This window comes from Coptis chinensis, chromosome 8 (genome assembly GCF_015680905.1).
Source record: "Coptis chinensis isolate HL-2020 chromosome 8, ASM1568090v1, whole genome shotgun sequence".
Lineage (NCBI taxonomy): Eukaryota > Viridiplantae > Streptophyta > Magnoliopsida > Ranunculales > Ranunculaceae > Coptis > Coptis chinensis.
Window position 1 is genome coordinate 26900161 of NC_141463.1, and position 20972 is coordinate 26921132.

The window sequence follows — 20972 nt, forward strand, 5'->3', positions numbered from 1 at the left end:
TCATCTAGATTAAGTGCTGAACTCATCTAGTCTAGAAATAAATGAAGAGAGACTATTGTGACATTGTTGTCCAAGTAACTCACAGTAACCAGAATATTTCTCAACAGTAAATATCTTTTTTTCTATAATCACCAAACTAGAAATGTCGAAAATATGTTTTAAACATAAAAACGGTAAACTTCTTCCTACTTTCCAAGCAAGTGCCATGGAGTTTAAGGAAGGGCAAGAAGTAGAGGTTCTAGATGAAAAGAATGGGTTTAAGGATACATGGTATCATGCAAAGATCATAAAACTTAACAGAATGATACTAGTTGAGTATGACAACTTGTGGGAAACTGATCAACAGGGATCCAAACGACTTCGAGAGTTTGTTAAAAAGTGTTCAGTAAGACCATTACCACCTAGAGAGGGCAACCAGATTTTTGAGCGTTATCAAGAAGTTGATGCATATCATAATGATAGGTGGAAGAAAGGTACAATCATTCAAGTTGATAAGAAGTTGTTGAGGTTTACTGTTTTTTTTACGGTTTTGAATGAGAGAGTGGATTTTGGAGCTGAGAACTTGAGAGTTCATGTTGACTGGATAGATGGGGAGTGGGTTAAAAACCAGCAACAGGTAAAATTTATTTACTTTTCTTTCAGTTTTTGACAAAAGGGTATTTCTAATTTTGATGGCGGATCTAAGATTATAAGTGGTTTTCTGTTGCTCTGTGTGTGTATGTTCTTTAAGCTTATGCAATTATATTCTCTGCTTAGATTTTTTTCTTGTTATCAAAGATTGGATTGTTTGATTAGATAAATTATAAATTCACTCTCGTTTCCTATGGCTGTATAGATTAAACATGCATTTCGACGAGAATTATTAGATTTTTATGTTCGTACTAATATGTCATAATAACTCTGTTTGTTTCCTGAGATATGTTATTCCCACCTAATGTTTCTGTCCTTTCGTTTTGAAACATGACCATATACAAACTATGAGGGGGCTTCCCCATATTTCTAGTGGCGTGTGTTTCTGTGTGCCTTTTAGCTAAAGTGTGCATCATTATCAGCATTGAAGAGTATGCATAGATCTTCATCTTTTTCAAATCTTATATATGATAATAGAAGACGAAACTTTTCTGTTGGTTCAGACACTTTGGTTGTGCCCTTCTCTTGAAGCAGCCCGTCGATATAATAGACGAGATGGAGCAAATCAGCATTTTGTGCAATGCTTACATACGTTGATCAAGTCCAATTACCCTGGGTAGATCAGTAAATCTGAATCATTCGCTAGAGACAATTCTTGGGCTTTTTTCTTATTTTTTTCTAGGTAAGTGGAAATTATATTAAAAAAGTGAAGAAAGAACTGCACTGGAGAAGGATAGCTCATAGCTAATCCATTCGATAAAACGTCAACAGTTCTTTAGGCATGCATGATAACTCTAACTAGCCTTAAGAGAGGACAAAAGGTCCAAAACACGTATACACGCTCACTAATATTATCAATATATTAGTTTTTGTTGAAAGTGACTAATAAGAAATAGTGTTGCAGTAACTAGAAATGAAACCATGAACATAAAAGAGAATGTTAGCCACTTGCCATATCACATAGGTCAGAGTGGTTGGTTCTGTACACGACACTTACACCAAATAGCTATGGACGAAATGATGTTTGTTGGCGGAACCTTCAACAATGGTTAAACATCAAGAAATCAGAATGATAGTATTGAAACTAAATGTAACTTTAAACCTAAACAAAACCACTTGGACTTCAAATTGAGTTAACGAAGATGGGTTATCCTTCTGAATAACAGGGAGTCAGTGTCCGATGAGTTTGAATGTGATTTCCATATTTAACACCGACTGTGAAGAGACTACAAAAACATGTTAAGTTCATTCATTCTGAGTTCCATTCCATTGGCTGTACAGGACTTAGAGACCTTATAGCACTTATGACCCTCTGGTATTAGTCCGCTTTTAGCCTCCATTCTTCTAGGAGTGACTTTAGGCTAAACATCACCTACGGATTATTTATTGTAACACATCCTTTCTACTAGTGGTTTGATGATCAATCCATTGAGATATCACGAAAAGGCTATAAAACTATAAAAGAATATCCAGAAAACGTTGCGACAGTGATATGTCTAAATCTATGTTACATGGACACGCCATATTTCAAAAATAATCCGTGTCGGATACGTATCCATGTGTCTGTGTCGACACGCATGGACACAAATTGTGTGTAATATACCTCAATTTTATATTTTTCTCCGTGTTAGACACTTCATATCTGTGTTAGATACGGACACACGTATCTGTGTCAATGTAACTTAGGTCTAAATGCAGTGGCAGTAACCTATCTAGAACTTGAGATGCATGATTCATGCAATTGAGACTGTTCAGTTTCATGTCTTAATAAGACGTTCATACAGTTTTACATTTTTTAAACCTCCACATGAGTTAATATCTAGTCTCTCATAGTAGTAAAATTGTCCTTGTAGCTAGCGATGGATGAGGAGTTTATCACAGCAGGAACACCAGTAGAAGTCATCCTTCGTCATAAACATTGTAGTGGTGCTTGGTTCCCAGCAACAGTGCTCAAGGAACTCAAGTATGGCTCATTCTTGATTCAGTACTCGAGCTTGAAGTTAATTGAGGTGGAGGGGTGTTTAAAAGAAGTTGTGCACGCTCTAGATATCCGACCAACCCCTCCTCGAAATTTTGAGGGAAAAGAACTTGGTGTGACAAGTAAAGTGGATGCTTTTCTTGATTTTGGATGGTGGACTGGAGAAGTGATTGAAGTTCATGCTGGTAACCAGTACATGGTCCAATTTCAGCATAAAAAAAAGTACATTCAGTCAATTCGAGCTAAGGTGCCATAGAGAATGGATCAATGGGGAATGGGTTCAAGAATTATTTGTAAGAAGGTTTGGCCTACTTTTAAAAGCTATGTGGTATTGATATATCATCTTCCATATTACATCAAGAACACAGAAGCCCCAAACAAACAAAAGAGTTCCCAGGCCACCAGTGGCTTCCACCATACCCTACTTCTCCTCCTCATCATCCAAGCCCTACCCAGCATCTGAGCAACTGAAAATTAGATGATCATCCTCCTCATCTAGTTTTTTCCTTATAATCTTTCGTTGGTATTGATTATCATGATATTGTTTGTCTCTCATGTTTGTCTTTGTCTTGTATTTTGTAGTTCATACATGTTTATATTCGGCTCTGTTCTGCATAGGTTATGATGTTTTACTGGGTACTTTATTCTCATAGGAATATTTGAGCATGTTTTACTGGTTTGTGTTGCATTCTGTAATTGCCTATACGAGTGAAAGATTTATCGTCTCAAAATGATGTCTCAGTTAGAATGTTTAAGATGCCACTTCTGGTCACATTCACCTTGAAATATGGGTTGTTTTTGTAGAATTCTTTTACTGCCAATTCACTCTGAAATTAAGTTTTGGTTATCTGCATTTGGTGTGGGCAATCTTTGTGTTCAATGTGATCGAGTTTAAGAGATTTTCCTTCTGTGTATTTATTCCCATCCGTGATATTGCATTTAGGAGTATACATACTATACATTCATAGCACCGCAGATATCCTATCACACTAGTTATGTATCTGACCGGGAGCTTCTGTTTCAGGATTTAGGCACAAAGTGTAGTCAAGGCAAGGTTGAACAAACTCAAGCACAGCTGTTGCAAGCCCGTAACACTGCTCTCAATACTGATATAACCGATGAATCACATAGAAGAAAGAGAAAAATCGAATATGCAACTCCTGGCAGCAATTCCCAGTTTCCACCATCTAACAAGAAGTTAAATAAAGGAGAAGCTACACTGGGCTCCTTGTCTCTAATAGAAGAAACCACAGGAGCAATGCCCACCAGAACCATGCCTAAGTTAGGGACATTCTCTAATCTGAACAGCCCAACTGCAAAGGGAGACGGAGTTCTCTTTGAAAAGAAGAAAGTCGATAGTCAAAATTTGAATAATAGCTTCACATGTCTATCGGACCGGTCGATCGAGCATCCTACACTGCTTATTTGTAAAGAGAAAGTTAAAAGTGATTTTGGTTGTGACAACTCTGTTACTCACAGAACAGTTACTGACACAAGCTTTTCATCTCTTTCCCATATCAGAATAGAACCATCTGATTCGTCTAAAACTCAATTGCAGTACATGCAGAACAATCTTCCTGTTCATTCCTCAGCACATAGCATAACAAGCTTGGATGGAGATGTAAGTTTAAGCTCCAATTAGTGTTTGTCTTTAGTTGATCGAATGATCTTGTTATAATATGATTCTTAAATTGAGCAGGAATTCATTCAACAGAAAGAAGGGATAGGAGAACAAACAACTATCGATTTGGAAACAGGAGGTCAATATATTTCAGAACCTACAGAAAAAGGTATGCAGTATGTCAGATTCTTTTGTAAATAAGATTTTTTATTAGTATCAATGGGCAAACAACTTTAGGAAGAACAAAGGTCCTTTAACACATGCATAGCCACTCGAACGAATGGTGAATGGTACTAAATGAAAATACGTTCTTTTTTCAACCTGTGTTCATCATAGCTTTTCAATCCCTTGAAAACCTTTTCCATATAAACTTTGTTAAGTTCGATGCCTTAATATTTCCTCAAAATTATTGCTTAGTTGGACTCACATTGACTTGACACTAAAATTGAGGAAAGTGCTTCATAGATCCCAAACTCTACACTTCCAACGGAGACATTAGTGATGTCAATCAAACAACACATACATCGAAAGAAGCTGAGATTAATTTGGCAGAAATATTGACCAGTTGAAGATTTGCAACCTCTATCTATGTAGACCGGGGTTTCGTTTTTCTTGCAATGATTGATAAAATTATGCTATATGAATAATTGAGTGCATTTATGGAATTATTGTATTTATCATTCAAGACTTGCGCAGGAAATTCCCCAGATAACCGACTTATATCGTCCAGCATGGCAGTCTCCTTGAGAGAAGAACCAGTGAACGTCAATCAATTTCAAGAGCCCTTGTATGTGGATAACTGTTCCGCGAGTTTGGAAGTGGATAAAAATACAGATGACGAAAGTGACAGGGATGCAGAAGATGGAGAAAATGAGATAGTTATGCAGATTGATCACAACAGTGATGAACAACCTTTGGAAAATGAAAACTTGCCCTTCGCTAAGAGCTTTTTTCTATGGAAGGAAATTGAGTCCATGGAAGCATTCCGTTCAATACGACAGAAGCCACATTTTCGACCCTTAACTTCACGCTCTGAGTATTTCCGTGAAGGAGAAGCTTTTGGTTTAATGATGAGCTTTGCAGGTTTGGTAGAGAAAACAAGGGAGGCCCAACTTAATGAACCTAAGACCGATTTTGAAATCAAACTAGAGGCTCTTAAGGATTTTGAATTGTTTGGGTTCCATGTTCAGCCAGTACGAGCTCGCCTAGAGGAGTTTCTTAGAGTCAAAGATAGCTGCGTACAACTTGATGAAAATTTGAAGCAAGTTGAAGGAGAGATCAAGAGCGAAAGGAATGATGAACAATCACTGAAGTCTAAAGCTGTTGAAATTGGTGAGAAACTTGGGGAGCTTCGAGAATCCGTGACCAAGATTGAGAAGGAGCTGAAAATGGTTGAGATGGAAGAGGAGGCCAAAAGCTCTAGCATTGCCTCATTGCAAAAAAGGCATAATGATATTGTGAAAGAGCTTCAGAAGACCAAAGTTAATTTCACATCTATAGCTGCAGCTCCTTGGTAAAATATGTCTTCATCTTCCACGAAGCATTGTACAAAAAGTACTAATTCAACACCTTGTGATCCTATAATAGTGGTAATTTGTTTTCTCTTAATTGTGCTGAACCCCTGAATGTGACCGTCCACTTGATATATATGTATGATCTTTTCATAAACATAATATGAATTCACTCAAGGATCAAGGCAATCATTTTGTTTTGTATACTCTGATTAGCATAACTCTAAGCTGATAAATCTCTTGTACCAGATTACCAAGCCAGCAATGTCTTTTTGAGTCTGTCAAGGCATGTGGAGTGCGGTACCATACCTGTTACCATGTTCATGAATTCTTCCACAAGTCGTACTTAAAATTTCTCTAGTTCAATCGAATGTAAATTCTGTAATTCGTTTGTCACCGCAACTTTCGTGGAATAGGGTGGTTGTTTTTGTTAGCGTTACTGGACAATAGTTATGTTTTTGTAAACTGAATTTGCCTATTAAGCGTCATTTGTCCATGCAATCCAAGAAGGTTAATAAGAATATGTTCTTAGCCTTTGATGCCTCTTGGGCCTTGGCACTAGTTAGCAGTGTAGTGGTTTGCTTATTCAACCTGAGCATTAATTCTCTGACCTAGAAACTGATTTGAGAGCAGTATTGCAGTACCATATAATCACAATAATCACAAAAAGTAGAGAAACAAAGAAGGGCATTTTGGACATTTACGTAGTCAATAAAGAAGGGTATTTTTGAACAGTCAAATACCGTAACACACAAGAATAGCAAGTGTTAAGTACTACTGAATATAACGCGCCAACTTGAAGAAAATGGTTTATACTCAAAACTAGTAAAACTTCCAGCTGCTTCCTTCTTTTTAAGTCTTTTCATAACCATCATTTCTCTCTTATTACAAATCTCTCAGCTCACCAAACTACTTCACAGTTTAAAGAAGAAGCTAGCTACAAACTTAAACACACTCTTTCCTTGAAAGCAATAAATAAGTTGCATTATTGCTAGCTAGCTAGAAGAAACAAACAATGGAGTTTATTAGAGAAGGGCAACAAGTAGAAGTGAGTGGGGAAGCAGAAGGAGGGTTTAAGGACAAGTGGTATACAGCAAAGACCATAAAAATATCAAATAGAAAAAGTAAGACCAACGTTCTAGTTGAGTATAATCAGTTGAAAGCAAGTGAGCAAGGTTTGAAAAGATACCAAAACAATGTTAATCCTTGTCATGTTAGACCATTACCTCCTAAACAACCAACTCAGCTTGCTTTTCAGTATTATCAAGTAGTTGATGCTTTTCATAATGATGGGTGGAGGAAAGGTAGAATTGTTAAAGGTATTGATGGTGAGTTGGCGGCGTTGAAGATGTTTAAAGTACACTTTCAACATCCAGATGAAAAGATTGATTTTGGAGCTGACATCTTGATTGGGATAATGGAAAATGGATTGATAACAATCAGTACCAGCAGGTAGTTTGTTTTCTGTTTTCTGTTTTTAGTCTATATTTACTTAACTTAATTGGGTGTTTGTTCTAGGACTAGCTAGCTTGCATTGTTCTTGTGAATGGGTATTTCCAATTTTCTTTGTATTTCTTTCCTTTTCTTGTTTTTAACATTTTGCAGTATAGCTAGGCTGTTTTCTTTTACAAATGGGCATTTCTAAATTTCTAACATATCAGATTTTCAACTGAAGAAGAATTATATAGAGACAGTATCTTGTTTATATATCTTTGCTGAACATTGGCATTTTGGCATCACAATTCTATATCTAACTTTTTACCTTGAATTGGTTAAACGTCAACAACTACTTCAAGGAGACGAAAGATGTCAACGAGAAGCATGTTGAGGAAGGGAATACTTCTCTTCCTTTTCATCAAACATCAGTTCACTATCTAAAGAATATGCGTGTCGGAGGTGGCAGCAGCAGTAGCAGCAACTTTGGGAAACAGAATAAGCAAGAAGATCCCATGGTAACATCTCCAAATTCTGCCACTTGGACATTTTCTCCGCTGCCAGCACTACTACAATCACATCAATCCTCAGAAGTAGAAAAGAAGGAAAACAATAAGAATGGTGGGAATACGGAAGAGCATCGAACCGTTAAAAGAAGGTTCTCTGAAGAAGGCAAAATTGCCACACCAAGCCCTCAACCATTCTTGCCTCTGCCACCGGTACTACAACCGCTTCAGTCCTCAGAAAAGCAGAAAAACACTAATAGCGGTGGGAATATGGAGGAGCGTCCAACCGTTAAAAGAAGGTTTTCTGAAGAAAAAAATAGGGTGCATCACCAGCAGCATTGCAGAAAGTATGCATACATCTTTCCCTTCTCTGAATCTCATTTTACAATAGCAGATAAAGTTTTTCAACTTAGAAATATATGTTGGCCTTAGGCTCTTCATCAGTCTCACATTTTCGTTGTGCCCTGCTCTGTTGATCCTAGGGTAAAATAGACCATACTGAATATGGTGCAAATAATTTGTTTAAGTAATGCTTACATTTGGAGATTTAGTCCGTCCCCATGGGAAAAATCCTGATTCCAGGGAATACAGGCCAAAGGTATACTATTTTCAAAGTGAGAGACTACTTAAAAATTAATGTTGCCGTAAACACAGGAAAGATTTTTAACCACAATAAGTAGAGTGGTTGTTCTTCTCATGACACTTAAACCAAAGAGCTACGAAAGAAATTGTAATGATAGAACTGAAATTAAAGTAACCATAAATCAAAGTAAGTGTCCAAGTCATTCTAATGTGGTTGCTATACTTAAATCTGAGTATGAAGATGAGACTGCAAACCATGGTGGAGTTATCCATCTAAAGTTCCATTCCAATGACCATATAGAGCTAACCAACTTTATAGAAGTTGTGAACTTATGGTATACGAGTCTTTGTCCAATAACGACCTTCTCACTTCTAGGAGCTCAGCTTTAGGCTTTCTACTCCTATTTATAAGAACACATACTTCCTGCAATATCTGCTTTTTAATTGAGCTTACTGATTTTCATAGATTTTGGAAAATATTCTGATTCTCTTAAAATTGTTATTGATTTAATGCCCGTTCTTTCCGCGTAAAAACCTCCACGTCTTCTTCTGAACCTATCTCCTTTGCTCAGTGTTTCCTCTGCTTGATCAGTTTGTGACCTTACACTTATTTATTGGTGTCGAACTTTCCAGCTAGAGATATCTCTGCAAGTAGAACTCTCCACTTCAGGCATATAGAGAGTGTGGTGTGATGATAAATCTATTGATTGACTTAACATATCATAGTTATATGTCTAAGATAATATGGGAGGAATCATGACTGCCGTATTATACTTTAAAAGTGGTTTGCTCCAATAATTAACAGGTATCCCTTAAAGCTTGTATCGTCTCTGAAATTAATATTTCTTATTGCACGATTCACGCAATTGAGACTATGTTCACTTTTATGTCTTCTGTTTGCTCAAAATTATGTTCACTTTTATGTCTAAATAGTTGATACAGTTTTTAAAATCCTGCAACCTCCATATCAGTTAATAACTTAATGTGATAATATCTAGTTTCTCGTGGGTTAGTAATGCAACTGTACTTCAATTCCTTGTAGCAAGCAATGGATCAAGTGTTTAGCACAGGAACACCAGTAGAAGTCAGCCTTCCTGATAAACGTTGTCGTGGTGCTTGGTTCCCAGCAAGAGTGCTCAAGGACATCAAGAATGGCTCATTCTTGATTGAGCATTCCAACTTGAAATTAAATGAGGCAATGGGATGTTTAAAAGATGTAGTGCATGCTCCACATGTCAGACTCCCCCCTCCTCAAAATTTTAGGGGTAAAAGTTTTGTTGTGAAAGATAAGGTGGATGCTTTTTGTGATTTTGTCTGGTGGAGTGGAGTAGTGATCGAAGTTCTTGCTGGTAACCACTACTTGGTTAAGTTTCAGAATCAAAAGAAAATGAGAACATTCAATCGATTTGAGCTAAGGTGCCATATGGAATGGATCAATGGGGATTGGGTTCAAGAATTAAGGGTAGGGAATTTCAGTCTACTTCCATTTAATAAAATTAAACATCACCTTGTTTGTGGTTTAGGTTCTGAGTGCTTTCCCTGATCATCTGTACGTGTTTATATTTTCCTCTTTTTGCTTCCCTTATGATGCTTTTACTGGGTAGTTTGTGTTATTTTGGTAGGAATATATAACTATGAAAACAGGACAGTGGATGCTTCCTGTCCGCCTCTGCTGTATTTGTGGCACATATTGACTACCCCTAGCTTCTTGTTGAAGTTGATCTGACTGGATGAGTTTGACCATTTAATATGTTGCATACCAAAATCACTTAAATGAATGCATGCTATATCATCCAATGATGATGTCGCAGATTTGCTGATTAGGATGCCACTTCTGGTTGAATTCAGCGTGGTGTGCTTGTTTTTGGAGGATACTTCTGATAATTAATTCTCAAATTAAATTTTGGCTATCTTCACTTGTTTGTGCTGTATAAGACAGAGTCAAGATATTTTTTTCTCTAGGAAACTGGAATATACGTAGTTTATATTCATGGCATCACAAATACCATATAAGTTAATATTATATCTGGTCAGGAGGTTAATGTTATATCTGATCAGGAGTTTTTGTTTCAGAATATGGGCATAGAACAAGCACCACTGTTGCAAGTCGGTAAAACTGCTCTAAGTACTGATGTTACAGATGAATCACTAACAAGAAAGAGAAATATCAATCATACAACTCCTACCAGTGATGCCCAAAGGTTGCCACCTAACAAGAAGTCGCATAAAGGAGAAGTGAGTCAAGCAACAATGGGCTCCTTGTCTCTCACGGACGGGTCCTGTGATCATCCTAAACTGCAAGTTTGTCAAGAGAAAACTAGAAGTGGTTTTGATGTTGATAGATCTGGTAATCAGATAAAAGTTGTTGACTCTAGCTTCTCATCTCCTTCCACCGTCAGAGGAGAACTATGCTCTTCTACAATTCAACCACAAAACAATTTTGCTATTGCATCCTCAGCACACAGTATAGAAACCTCGGGTGCTCATGTACGTCTATGTTCCTATCTATATGGTCTTTCTCTTGGACTGAGTATTATTTCAATGATATCTTATTTTATTCATGTAGGATATCAATCAACAGAAAGGAGGTGTAGCAGGCTGTCAATCAAAAGAAGATATTTCAGAAGGTATAAGTTCAGGTTATTTCGTGAATATGAATTTCTACAAGTAGCACATGTTGTTGATAAAAAAAACACTAGCACATACCATTAGGAAGTTCAAAGCAGCATAGCCACTGAAACCAAGTAATAGTGAATTAGTGATAATTGAAGACACGAATACTTGTGTCTCTTTCATAGCAAAGTGTTTTTTTCTGAAAACCATTTCATTTTCATGTCTTGTTATCTCTAATCTATACACATCATATCTAATGATGTTACCCTCTTTGGTGCTTTGTAGATCCCAAACTTCACATTCCCTGCAGTGAAGTCAATGATGTTGTTCATACAGCACTTACATCCAAAGGAGCTGACATAATTGTGACAGGAAGCGACGTAGAAACTGTGCAAGCTCTATCTATACGCTATGGCGATTCTTCTTGTCCTGTTGCAATAATTGATGACAGTAAGCTAGAATCAACTAGTGAATGCTTTTAAACAATAGCGATAAGGAAAAGAATGCTTTAAGATACTACCTAGTTTAGTTAATCCATCCTTGTTTTGCACAGGAGTTTCAACTGATAACCAACATACATCTCAATCAATAACCTCTATCAAAGCATAAATTGAGAGCAAGGAATGTCAAGATATTGTCATGACGCCTCTCTTGAATGATCACAACAGTTACGAGGATATTTTGGAGAGTGAAAGCTTGCCCTTCATGAAGAGCTCTCCAGGTTGGAAGCATGTAGAGTCCTCAGAAGCATTTCGCTTAATGCCGCAGAAGCCACATTTTCAACCATTAGAGAAACAACATGCATTTCTTCGTGAAGGAGAAGCTCTAGGTTTGATGGTAAGCTTTGCAAATTTGGTGGAGAAAACAAGAAAAGTCCACCATGATGAACTTAAGTGCGTTCTTGAAGACCTATTAGATCTTGTTTCGTATTTTAAACCCTTTGGTTTCAATGTTCAACCAATACAAGCTCGGCTAGATGAGTTGTTGAGAGACAAAGAGAAGGAAGTGCAGCTTGATGGGGAGTTGAAGCAAGTTCAAGAAAAGATCATGAATGACAAAATTGAAGAAGAAGCACTGATATCGGATATTGATAAACGTGATGAAAAACTTAGGGAGCTTCAAAAATCTATTGACGAGATCAGTAAGGAGCGGGAATTGCTTATGAAGGAAAAGCAGACAACAGGTTCTATGATTTCCTCGTCCCTAAACATGCATAACGAGATTGAGAAAGAAATGCAGAGGATGAAAGCGAAGTTTGATAGTATCACAACAGCCCCTTGGTGAATATGATTTGATCTTTTCTGCACTCGCACTATGTAAGTTCTGGCTACTTACTACCCCACCACCTTATTGTCAGTGCCTTATTTTAAAAATGACTCTGTAACTGATTTGACCCCTAAATGTGGTTTATTTGTTTAATTGGTACATTTGAATCGACACTTGAAGGGATTATGGCAATCATTTTATTTTGGTATTCTTGATTAGCATAATTCTCTGTTAGCTGTTAGTTGGTAAAGTCTCCGGTTCTCAGAGCTCATTCTTTTCTTAGATGCCACAGAGGTGTGTTGTGGATTGTCTGAAATGCATAATGTGAGTCCACTGGAAAACTTGTAGGACTCTGCACAAAGGATATGACCTATTCTTTGCACAGGGCAGTGGCATAAACTGGCGGTTGAGTCAATATTATTTCACATGGTCTTTCAGTGATGTTAATTCGAGTCATGGTGTCCTCTGCGACTGGTGTCCAGCAAATTTTATTTAGCAAAGTTGGTGAGTGTGTACTCTTTCTTCTATTATGTACAGAACAGAGCAAGATGAAGTTGGACTAAACTTTGCCGGTACTGATAATATATATATTTTTTGATAATTAAATTTTATGAATGGAGGACAAAGATCAGAAAGGCCACTACAAGTGGTGTATACTGAGGGTGATCCTCAACTGTATCAATTATCAAGGACAACCTAACAGCGGTTTGCAACCTTGCAGTGTTCATAAACACATACAATCTAGAATACAGATATGAAAGGAAGATGTATACACACAATTTAGTACTGGAAAACTGTCATCAGGCTTCCAAGAGTGGTTATGCCTATATTACATTACACATCATGCTTCTTCAAGCCTGTTTGGTAAGCTAGACTAATAGAAGTATAGAACAACAGAGAAAAATGTTGTATAGAAGAACTATAGATTCATCTTCAAGTCCACACATGGGAGATTCATTCCTCTTCTTGTCAAAGGATGTTGTTACAATGTTACTGTTGTATAGTTTCATTATTAACCATCCAGTCATCTAAACACTATATAAACTAACTGCCCAATTAGATTGAAAGACATATACCTAGCTAATTCTTGCGGAATTACTGATGGAAGTACCATGTCACATACCCTCTCTCTAACATTAACACTCAAAAAACCGGTCCTTAAAAAGTTAAAACTAGCATGGCGGTCACTTCACAGCATCAGACATAGTGATGTAGATTTAAAGTTTTAAACTAGCAGAAGCTTCAGTCTATTAAATTTATTTTTGAATTAAACAAAACAAGAAACATAAAAAATGACTTTTATTGAATCTCACAACTCATAAACTTAATACTGAAGAATCCTAATTACAAGCCCTTTTATTTATACTAAACCTATAAACCAATAGAAAATAGACATGTGTCAACAACTAACTAATGGACTTTATGGGCTTGGACTCGACTAAGAGACGCACACCCTCAACATCAGCAACACACTAATGTTCTACATCACATGGGTTCACATCTCATAAATTAAAAATGTTGAACAGAAGCAATAATAACTGATAACCATCATCAACAACTGCAAATGTCCCCCTAATTAAATTGCACTTATTATATTATGTAGGGTTATTTAGGTTTTGGTCCTCCTAAATAATGGGTATTTGGGGTTTGGTCCGCACTAATCAGTTTATTAGCTTTTGGTCATCCTAAATCGTCTTGACTAACAGTCAACCAAGTTGACTGTCACATGCCGTTAGTCAAAATAATTTGGGAGGACCAAAGCCTAATAAATTGAATAGTGCGGACCAAACCTCAAATACCAATTATTTAGGAGGACCAAAACCTAAAAAATGATGAATTATACTTGAAAGTTGTTTTTTTCTTCACTTATTTTTTGCTATATTACAAGGGAAGGGGGTGTCCCTTAGAAGAATCTCCAATGGGGGGTGTAAACCGTATAGAGTAGAAAGTTTACACTCCAAGTGTCAAAAAACTCTATCCAATGGGAGTGTTAAACCGTAGGTAATAGACTATTAGTTGATAGAGAGGGTGAGAAATTCCACATCTCACTATCAGTTGATGAATAGCCTGGGCGACACTTGAACACACGCCTGAACAAAAGAAATGAAGTGATGTCCCTATCTATTTCTAAAGTCACAATTTGAAAATTTTAAACTCGGATGACACTTGAAGTGACGTCCCTCTTCAAATGTTGTCCGAGTTTAAAATCAAATTTTTTTACATTTCTCTATTAGGAACAATAGAGAGTGGATATTTATAGGCTATACAGTAATTTGCAATTAGAGTTGCAAAATCCTAATGACACCTAGGTAGAGGTGTAATTTTACACCCCCCATTGGAGATGCCCTTACTACTTAGTGTGAAGAAGTTCTTACATTGCTTACCTTAGTGATCATGGTTAATCTTTGAACACCTATTACTTTTAAGAAGGCATGCAACTAAAAACCTTGTCCCGATTCCACATTGTGAGTAATTTCATATCTATTCCATAACTTATATCATATTTATGTCCCTCAATTGATCTCTTTGGTTATATGAGTTATATATGTCTAAAGTTGTATTATGGAGAGTTCATTGATTGGCTAGTCTACCTACTTAAATATTTATCGAAGACATTACATGTCTACTTGCATTGGTATGATTGTTTGGAGTTAATGATTCAATCTAAAAAGATTAATGATAAAAGGATTTTTCCATAATTGAAACAACTTTACTAATAATGATCGAGTTTGTACTAGGTAGAAAAGATAGCACCCGTTTAGTTCTTATAAATGATTAACAACTTCACCGCGTCTTAGGATGTAAACTTTCAACTCTTGCATGATACGCTTTTAGTTGAATGACATAAATATGACAGATAAATTATGAAACAAATATGAAGTTATTCACAAAATGGAATCGGGGCCGAGGCTTTCAGTTGCATGCCCTCTTAAAAGTAATAGGTGTTCAGCATTAACCATGTTCACTAAGATAAGCAATGTAAGAACTCACTGTTGCACTGAGTAAGGGACGCTTTCTTATGTGCACTCCTCATCTTGTAATATAGCCAAAAATTAGTGAAGAAAGAAACAATTGTTAAGTATAATTCATCATTATTTAGGTTTTGGTCTTCCTAAATAATTAGTATTTGGGGTTTGGTCCTCACTAGTCGATTTATTAGGCTTTGGTCCTCCTAAATTATTTTGACTAACAGCTTGTGACAGTTAGTTAAGAGGATTTAGGAGGACCAAAAACTAATAAACCAATTAATGCAGACCAAACCCTAAATACCTATTATTTAGGAGGACCAAAACCTAAATAACCCCTATTATGTATTATGGAATTGCCAACTACCAATAGTGAATAAGTGGACTTTGTCTTGTCCGCCTTGCATTCAAAACCAAGTCAATAACCCAAGGTCATTTTCGTCCACCAAAATATGACTTTATCACCAAGAATAGTACCTTTGTCAACAAACCCGCGAAACAAGAAAAATGGTTTAAGCTAAAAACGGTAACATTTCCACCTCCTTACTCTTTTCTCCACTTCACTTTCACTGGAAGCAAGAAAAAATGGGTGACAGTGAAGTGTCATTATTCAAGGTAGGTGATGAGGTAGAAGTAAATGGTGACAATAATGAAGAGTTTAAGGATACATGGTTTACAGCAAAGATTATAAAACTAACAGACAGGAAGCCTGCAAAGATTTTGATACAGTATGAAGTATCAAAGTATAAAAAGTTTGTTAATCCAAACGGTATAAGACCATTACCACCACCTAAAGAAGCCAATGAAGTTTTTGAGTGTTTACAAGTTGTTGATGCTTTTTATAAGAATGGGTGGAAGAAAGGTAGAATCTTTAAACTAGTTATAAATAAGAATGTGAGGTTTACTGTTTATTTTCCGGGTTCGAATGAGAGAGTAGATTTTGGAGCTGAGATGTTGAGAGTTCATTATGATTGGGTTGATAGCAAATGGAGAAAATCTCTTCACCAGGTAATTTCATTTCATTTGCTTATCTTTTTAGCTTAGTAGCATTGTAATTACCAAAAAGATAGGATTTTTACTGATGAGTAACTATTCATTTTCGTAGAATGTTATGATCCACCATTTTTTTTTTTTTTTTTTTTTTTTTTAACATAGTCAAAAAGCCCTAGTTTTTCTTTTTTCCATAATCAAAAGGACAATTTGTAGCCCTACTTTGGGAATCAAAATATGCAAGAAGATCCAATGTTGATAGGTCCAACTTCTGTCACACCAAGTCCTCAAGCTACCACCACACCAGCCACCTAAGTCCTCAGAAGTAGAAAACTAGAAAATTGATAAGATTGGTGGGAATGTAATTAGTAAACAAGGGTTCACTGTAGGAAGTGCATCATCCGCAACATTGAAGAGGGTATGCAGACAGTAGTACTCCCCTTTAACTTATACAAATATGTTGGTCTTATGCCCACACCACTCCTAAGATAGTTGCTTACATATGTTGATTAACTCCAACTACCAAGGGGCTAGATTCTGGTTCATTGCTTTTGCTAGAAAAAGTAGTTTGACATACGAGATTGCCTTTAAGGAAGGAATACAAAACGTGTAGACTCACTAATATTGCCAGTAAATGTATTTTAGTTTTTATAGTGAGTGACTATTAGAATTAGTGTGCAGCACCCTGTTGTTCTGGAATGAAACTAAAACATAAGATAGATTACTAGCCACACTACCCATGAGTGATGAGACTACGAGAGCGCATAAACTAGAGTGGTTGTTCTGTTCACAACACTCAAACCTAACATCAAGGAAAGAAGCTTTAATGGTGGAACTGAAGCTACATGTAACCATAAAACGGAACATTAAAACCAGTTGGACCTGAACCAATTTGAGTTAACTAGATGGGGCACCCTTCTCTATATCAGGGAGTAGTGTCCCACACGTTTCAATGTGGTTTCTGTAATTAAACTCAAGTATGAGGAGACTGCAAAGCATGGCGAATTTCATTCCAAGTTGCATTCCAATGATTATATAGAAATAACAGACTTCATAGTACTGTTGACCCTCTGATATTTGAATCTTTTCACCTGCTGATAACCTTCTCTCTTCTAGGAGCTTGACTTTGGGCTTAAGATTACCTACCCTTGTTTATTGTTACACATCCTTTCTGCTAGTGGTTTGATGATCCATCTAATGATTGACTTTACATAGTATATTTTTGTGTCGAAGATAATATGGAAGATATCATGCAGCCATTTGATTCAGTAAACAGCTTATATGTCTAAGGTGCTCTGTAAGTAATATGACTAGATGAATGATTCATGCACCCGAGTTTGTATTCAGTTTCATGTCTAAATAAGACGTCGACACAGTTTTTTAAAATCTAGTGACTTCCATATCAATTTCTGTCTAGTTTCTCTTGGGTTAGTATTACAATTGTACTTTACTTCCTTGTAGCAAGCAATGGATTGAGCATTATCACAGGAACATCAGTAGAAGTCAGGCTCTGTGATAAATTTTTTCTGTGGTGCTTGGTTCCCAGCAAGAGTCCTAAGGGAACTCGAGTATGGCTCGTTCTTGATTAATTAAGTACTCAAACTCGAATTTAAGTGAGGTAACGGGTGTTTAAATGATGTTGTGCACACAGCACGCTCCACATATCCGACCCTCCTTAAAGAAAAGAATTTGGTGTGACAGATAAAGTGGATTTTTTTTCGATTTTGGCTGGATTATTTACAAAGTTTGTGCTGGTAATCAGTACATGGTCCAATTTCAGCATCAAAAGGAAAGCAGAACCTTCTATCTAGTTGAGCTAAGGTGTCATACGGAATGGATCAATGGGTAATGGGTTCAAGAATTATCGTTAGGAGATTTCAATCTACTTTTGTGTTAATCAAATTGAACTGTACATTGTTTGTGGCTCACCTTTTTGAGTGCTTTCTCTAATCTTCCATACACCATTATAGTTTCCTCTTTACGCATCTGCTTTTTTGATTTACCGGGTTGTCTGAGTTGTTTTAGAAGGAACATATGATGATATGAATATGAAAAGAGGAGTGTGCAGGCATTCTGCCTGCCTCCACTTCAGTTATTTGCAGTGAACTAACCCTTCCCGATGAAGCTGATCTAACTGGAGGAATTTAACAGTTTATTATGTTGCATTCTGCAATTTTTAAAATGAATGCATGGTCTATCAACTATCATATCAAAATGATGTCTAAAATGAATTGATTAAGAGGCCATTTCTAGTCAAATTTAGCTTGGGTAGTTGGTTGTTTCTGTAGGATGCTTCTACTTCAAATTCACCCTGCATTTTAGTATTCGTTATCTGCTCTTTACGTGTGTGCAATGTCTGTGCCACATTCAATAAATTATTCCTTCTCTGTGTTCACTGCTATTCGTTGTATAGGATATAGAAGTAGATATACTTTATATTCAAGGGAATATGGCATTGAAGACATTATATCACTTGGTGATATATCTGACCAGGAGCTTTTGTTTCAGGAAAGAGGCATAAAATGTGATCAAGACGAACTCCAACAAACAGATCAGCCACAGCTGTTGCATGTCGGTAACACTGCTCTTAGTCCTGATACTGCTGATGAGTCACATTCAAGAAAGAGGAAAACCAAGAACACAACTCCTAGTGGTGATGCACAACTTTCACCACCTAACAAGAAGTTAAAATGACGGAGAAGAAACAGATTGCTCCTTGTCTCTAATAGAAAATCCCACAATAGCTATGCCCACCAGAACCATTACCGAGTCAGCTACTTTTTCAGATGTAGAAACCCCAACCAGAAATGCAGACGGAGCTCTTCTTCTCCAAAAGAAAGTTGTTAATCAAAATTTGGCTGATCTTTTTACAAGTCAATCGAATGGGTTGAGCAATCAACCTACACTCAAATTTTGTCAAGAGGAAATGAGAAGTGACTTTGACTGTGACAGATTTGGTGATCAGACAAATGTTACTGACTCTAGCTTCTCATTTCTTTCAACAATCAGAGGAGAAACATCTGACTCATCTATACCTGAAGCGCTCTACCTGCAAGAGAATCATGCTGTTCTGTCCTTGGCGCACAGCATGAAAAGCTTGGGTGCTATTGTACGTCTATATTCCTAGTTAGTCGTTCTCTACAACTATCCGACTTTTTCACAACATATATTTTTCGTTTTTTACTTTGATTTGCATAGGATATCTATCAACAGAACGGAAGCGTAGGAGAACCGACACCTCACATTTTGGATTCAGGCTGTCAATCAAAACAAATTGTTTATGAAGGTATGTAGTAGGTCATGTTATTTCTTGGATATGATTTTCTATTAGTATCCAACATTGTAGGAAGCATAACCACTAAAAGTAATGATTGGTAATACTAATAATTGAATGACTCAATTTTATTTGTATCTCGAAAGTTACTTCTCAGATTTTTTTTCTTCTCCATTTTATAACTTGTTATCCTAATCCAAACACAACTTGAAAGTCTACTTCTGAATACCTCTGTGGCACTTTGCAGAACCCGAACTGCACATTTCCAGCAGAGAAGTTACTGAGTTTGTTCAAAAAATGGCTACATCAGAAGAAACTAAGATAATAATGGCCCAAACGTTGAGCAACTTTGAAATTGTGAAACCTTTATCTATGTACCTTGGCGGTTCTTATCCTCTTGCAATGATTGATAACAGTAAGCTAAAATCTACTAATGAATGCTCTTAGATATTAGATATTTTACTTGACCAATGTTTGCTTTGTGCAGGAGTTTCACTTGATAAGCAACATACATTTTAGTCAAGCATGGAAAACACCTCAACAGAAGCATCAAGTAAGGGCAAGGCTACAGAAAATGGAGAGAGAGAGATTGCTAAGCAGGCGTTCTTGATTGATCAGAACAGTGATAATGAAGTATTGGAAAATGATAACTTGCCCTTTATTAAAACGTATTGTGGATGGAAGAATGGAGTCCATGGAAGTATTTCGTTCAATGCCACAGAAGCCACATTTTGGATCCTTACAAAACCAATCCGAAGTTGCCGTGAAGGACAAGCTGTAGGCTTGATGATAAGCTTTGCCAAATTAGAGAGAAAACAAGCAAACTCCAGATTGACGAACCTAAGTGCGTTCTTGAAAACATTTTAGAGGTTCTTCCCCATTTTGAAGCCTGTTTCAATGTTGGACCAATACGTGCTCTGTTAAAGGAGTTGTTAAGAGTTAAGGATACCAAACTGCAGCTGGATGAGAAGCTGAAGCAAATTGGAGGGGATATCATCAAGGCAAAAGATGACGAAGAAGCCCAAAAGTCAGAAATGGATAAACTTGATCAGAAACTTAGAGAGCTTCAAGAAGCTATCAACGAGAAAAACAAGGAGCGTCAAACGATTGTGGAGATAAAGCAGACCACTAGCTCTATCATTGCCTTTTTGCAGAAAAGGCTTGTTGAGATTGAGAAAGAAATGCAGAACACCAAACTGAATTTTCATAGCGTCGTAGCAGCTCCTTGGTGAATATGGTTTTGCTGGTATAGTATCTTACACCATCTAAGTTGTATTCACTAGACTAATTCAACTCCTCCATGTCAGTGTCATCTTTTAACAGTGATTTTGTGTTTATTTTGACCCTTTAACATGCGAGTGTGTTGCCCCTTGGGGCTGAAATTAAACGTATCTCATATTACTTGCAGTACTTTGACAGACTTATTTAAACATATCTGCATTTTGGATGTTGCATTTATAAGCATATTTCCTCTCAAACAAATTCCGTTACCTAGTTTAAGATGTTCAATGCTAATTATTTTGTAAAAGTGACTATCCAATTGTAACTTCTACTCTTCCAGCATCCATCTCCTACCCCAAACCCAAACACAAACTGGGACA

At 36.8% G+C, this 20972-nt stretch overlaps 6 protein-coding genes across 11 annotated transcripts; all 6 read left to right on the top strand.

Annotated features, from left to right (window-relative positions):
- Positions 1-3: 3 nt before the first annotated feature.
- LOC147480826 (DUF724 domain-containing protein 2-like) lies at positions 4-5946 on the top strand. Of its 3 annotated transcripts, none has more exons than XM_086577580.1 (5): positions 474-616; positions 2484-2909; positions 3633-4229; positions 4308-4398; positions 4926-5946. In XM_086577580.1, the coding sequence occupies exons 2-5, from the start codon at positions 2868-2870 to the stop codon at positions 5744-5746; spliced, it is 1551 nt and encodes a 516-aa protein (XP_086433706.1). In that variant the 5' UTR covers positions 474-616; positions 2484-2867; the 3' UTR covers positions 5747-5946. The 3 variants fall into 3 exon arrangements, with proteins under 3 accessions (XP_086433704.1, XP_086433706.1, XP_086433705.1); XM_086577579.1 differs by having other exon boundaries at positions 2484-2901; XM_086577578.1 differs by lacking the exon at positions 2484-2909 and having other exon boundaries at positions 4-616.
- An 809-nt stretch (positions 5947-6755) lies between these two features.
- Positions 6756-7385, top strand: LOC147480827 (protein AGENET DOMAIN (AGD)-CONTAINING P1-like). Its single transcript, XM_086578753.1, has 2 exons — positions 6756-7192; positions 7346-7385. Exons 1-2 carry the CDS (start codon positions 6756-6758, stop codon positions 7383-7385), a joined length of 477 nt encoding a protein of 158 aa, XP_086434879.1.
- Positions 7386-8209: 824 nt separating this feature from the next.
- LOC147480828 (protein AGENET DOMAIN (AGD)-CONTAINING P1-like) lies at positions 8210-9805 on the top strand. The gene is made up of 2 exons (XM_086578754.1): positions 8210-8278; positions 9305-9805. The coding sequence occupies exons 1-2, from the start codon at positions 8210-8212 to the stop codon at positions 9803-9805; spliced, it is 570 nt and encodes a 189-aa protein (XP_086434880.1).
- Positions 9806-10263: 458 nt separating this feature from the next.
- LOC147480829 (uncharacterized) lies at positions 10264-12359 on the top strand. The gene is made up of 4 exons (XM_086577915.1): positions 10264-10749; positions 10829-10889; positions 11161-11325; positions 11429-12359. Exons 1-4 carry the CDS (start codon positions 10339-10341, stop codon positions 11482-11484), a joined length of 693 nt encoding a protein of 230 aa, XP_086434041.1. The 5' UTR covers positions 10264-10338; the 3' UTR covers positions 11485-12359.
- On the top strand, positions 11515-12159 carry LOC147480830 (DUF724 domain-containing protein 6-like). The gene has a single exon (XM_086578755.1). It carries the CDS (start codon positions 11515-11517, stop codon positions 12157-12159), a length of 645 nt encoding a protein of 214 aa, XP_086434881.1.
- A 3188-nt stretch (positions 12360-15547) lies between the features above and the next one.
- Positions 15548-20835, top strand: LOC147480831 (uncharacterized). 4 transcript variants are annotated; one of them, XR_015204580.1, is made up of 4 exons: positions 15548-16115; positions 18606-19206; positions 19296-19383; positions 19859-20835. XR_015204580.1 is itself a non-coding variant. In XM_086577427.1 (4 exons), the coding sequence occupies exons 1-4, from the start codon at positions 18844-18846 to the stop codon at positions 19888-19890; spliced, it is 651 nt and encodes a 216-aa protein (XP_086433553.1). In that variant the 5' UTR covers positions 18792-18843; the 3' UTR covers positions 19891-20835. The 4 variants fall into 4 exon arrangements, 2 of the variants coding, with proteins under 2 accessions (XP_086433553.1, XP_086433554.1); XR_015204581.1 differs by having other exon boundaries at positions 15585-16115; positions 19311-19383; XM_086577427.1 differs by lacking the exon at positions 15548-16115 and adding an exon at positions 19619-19786 and having other exon boundaries at positions 18792-19206.
- The last annotated feature ends 137 nt before the right edge of the window (positions 20836-20972 follow it).

Excerpts from the sequence above, each read along its gene's own strand:
- LOC147480826 (XM_086577578.1), top strand. The coding sequence starts at position 143 with ATGTCGAAAATATGTTTTAAACATAAAAACGGTAAACTTCTTCCTACT. Across the intron at positions 617-3,632 it reads GGGTTAAAAACCAGCAACAG|GATTTAGGCACAAAGTGTAG; the intron begins GTAAAATTTATT and ends CTTCTGTTTCAG. Across the intron at positions 4,230-4,307 it reads TAACAAGCTTGGATGGAGAT|GAATTCATTCAACAGAAAGA; the intron begins GTAAGTTTAAGC and ends TAAATTGAGCAG.
- LOC147480827 (XM_086578753.1), top strand. The coding sequence starts at position 6,756 with ATGGAGTTTATTAGAGAAGGGCAACAAGTAGAAGTGAGTGGGGAAGCA. Across the intron at positions 7,193-7,345 it reads ATAACAATCAGTACCAGCAG|TATAGCTAGGCTGTTTTCTT; the intron begins GTAGTTTGTTTT and ends AACATTTTGCAG.
- LOC147480828 (XM_086578754.1), top strand. The coding sequence starts at position 8,210 with ATGCTTACATTTGGAGATTTAGTCCGTCCCCATGGGAAAAATCCTGAT. Across the intron at positions 8,279-9,304 it reads CCAGGGAATACAGGCCAAAG|CAAGCAATGGATCAAGTGTT; the intron begins GTATACTATTTT and ends AATTCCTTGTAG.
- LOC147480829 (XM_086577915.1), top strand. The coding sequence starts at position 10,339 with ATGGGCATAGAACAAGCACCACTGTTGCAAGTCGGTAAAACTGCTCTA. Across the intron at positions 10,750-10,828 it reads TAGAAACCTCGGGTGCTCAT|GATATCAATCAACAGAAAGG; the intron begins GTACGTCTATGT and ends TTATTCATGTAG. Across the intron at positions 10,890-11,160 it reads AAAAGAAGATATTTCAGAAG|ATCCCAAACTTCACATTCCC; the intron begins GTATAAGTTCAG and ends GGTGCTTTGTAG.
- LOC147480830 (XM_086578755.1), top strand. The coding sequence starts at position 11,515 with ATGACGCCTCTCTTGAATGATCACAACAGTTACGAGGATATTTTGGAG.
- LOC147480831 (XM_086577427.1), top strand. The coding sequence starts at position 18,844 with ATGCCCACCAGAACCATTACCGAGTCAGCTACTTTTTCAGATGTAGAA. Across the intron at positions 19,207-19,295 it reads TGAAAAGCTTGGGTGCTATT|GATATCTATCAACAGAACGG; the intron begins GTACGTCTATAT and ends TGATTTGCATAG. Across the intron at positions 19,384-19,618 it reads AAAACAAATTGTTTATGAAG|AACCCGAACTGCACATTTCC; the intron begins GTATGTAGTAGG and ends GGCACTTTGCAG.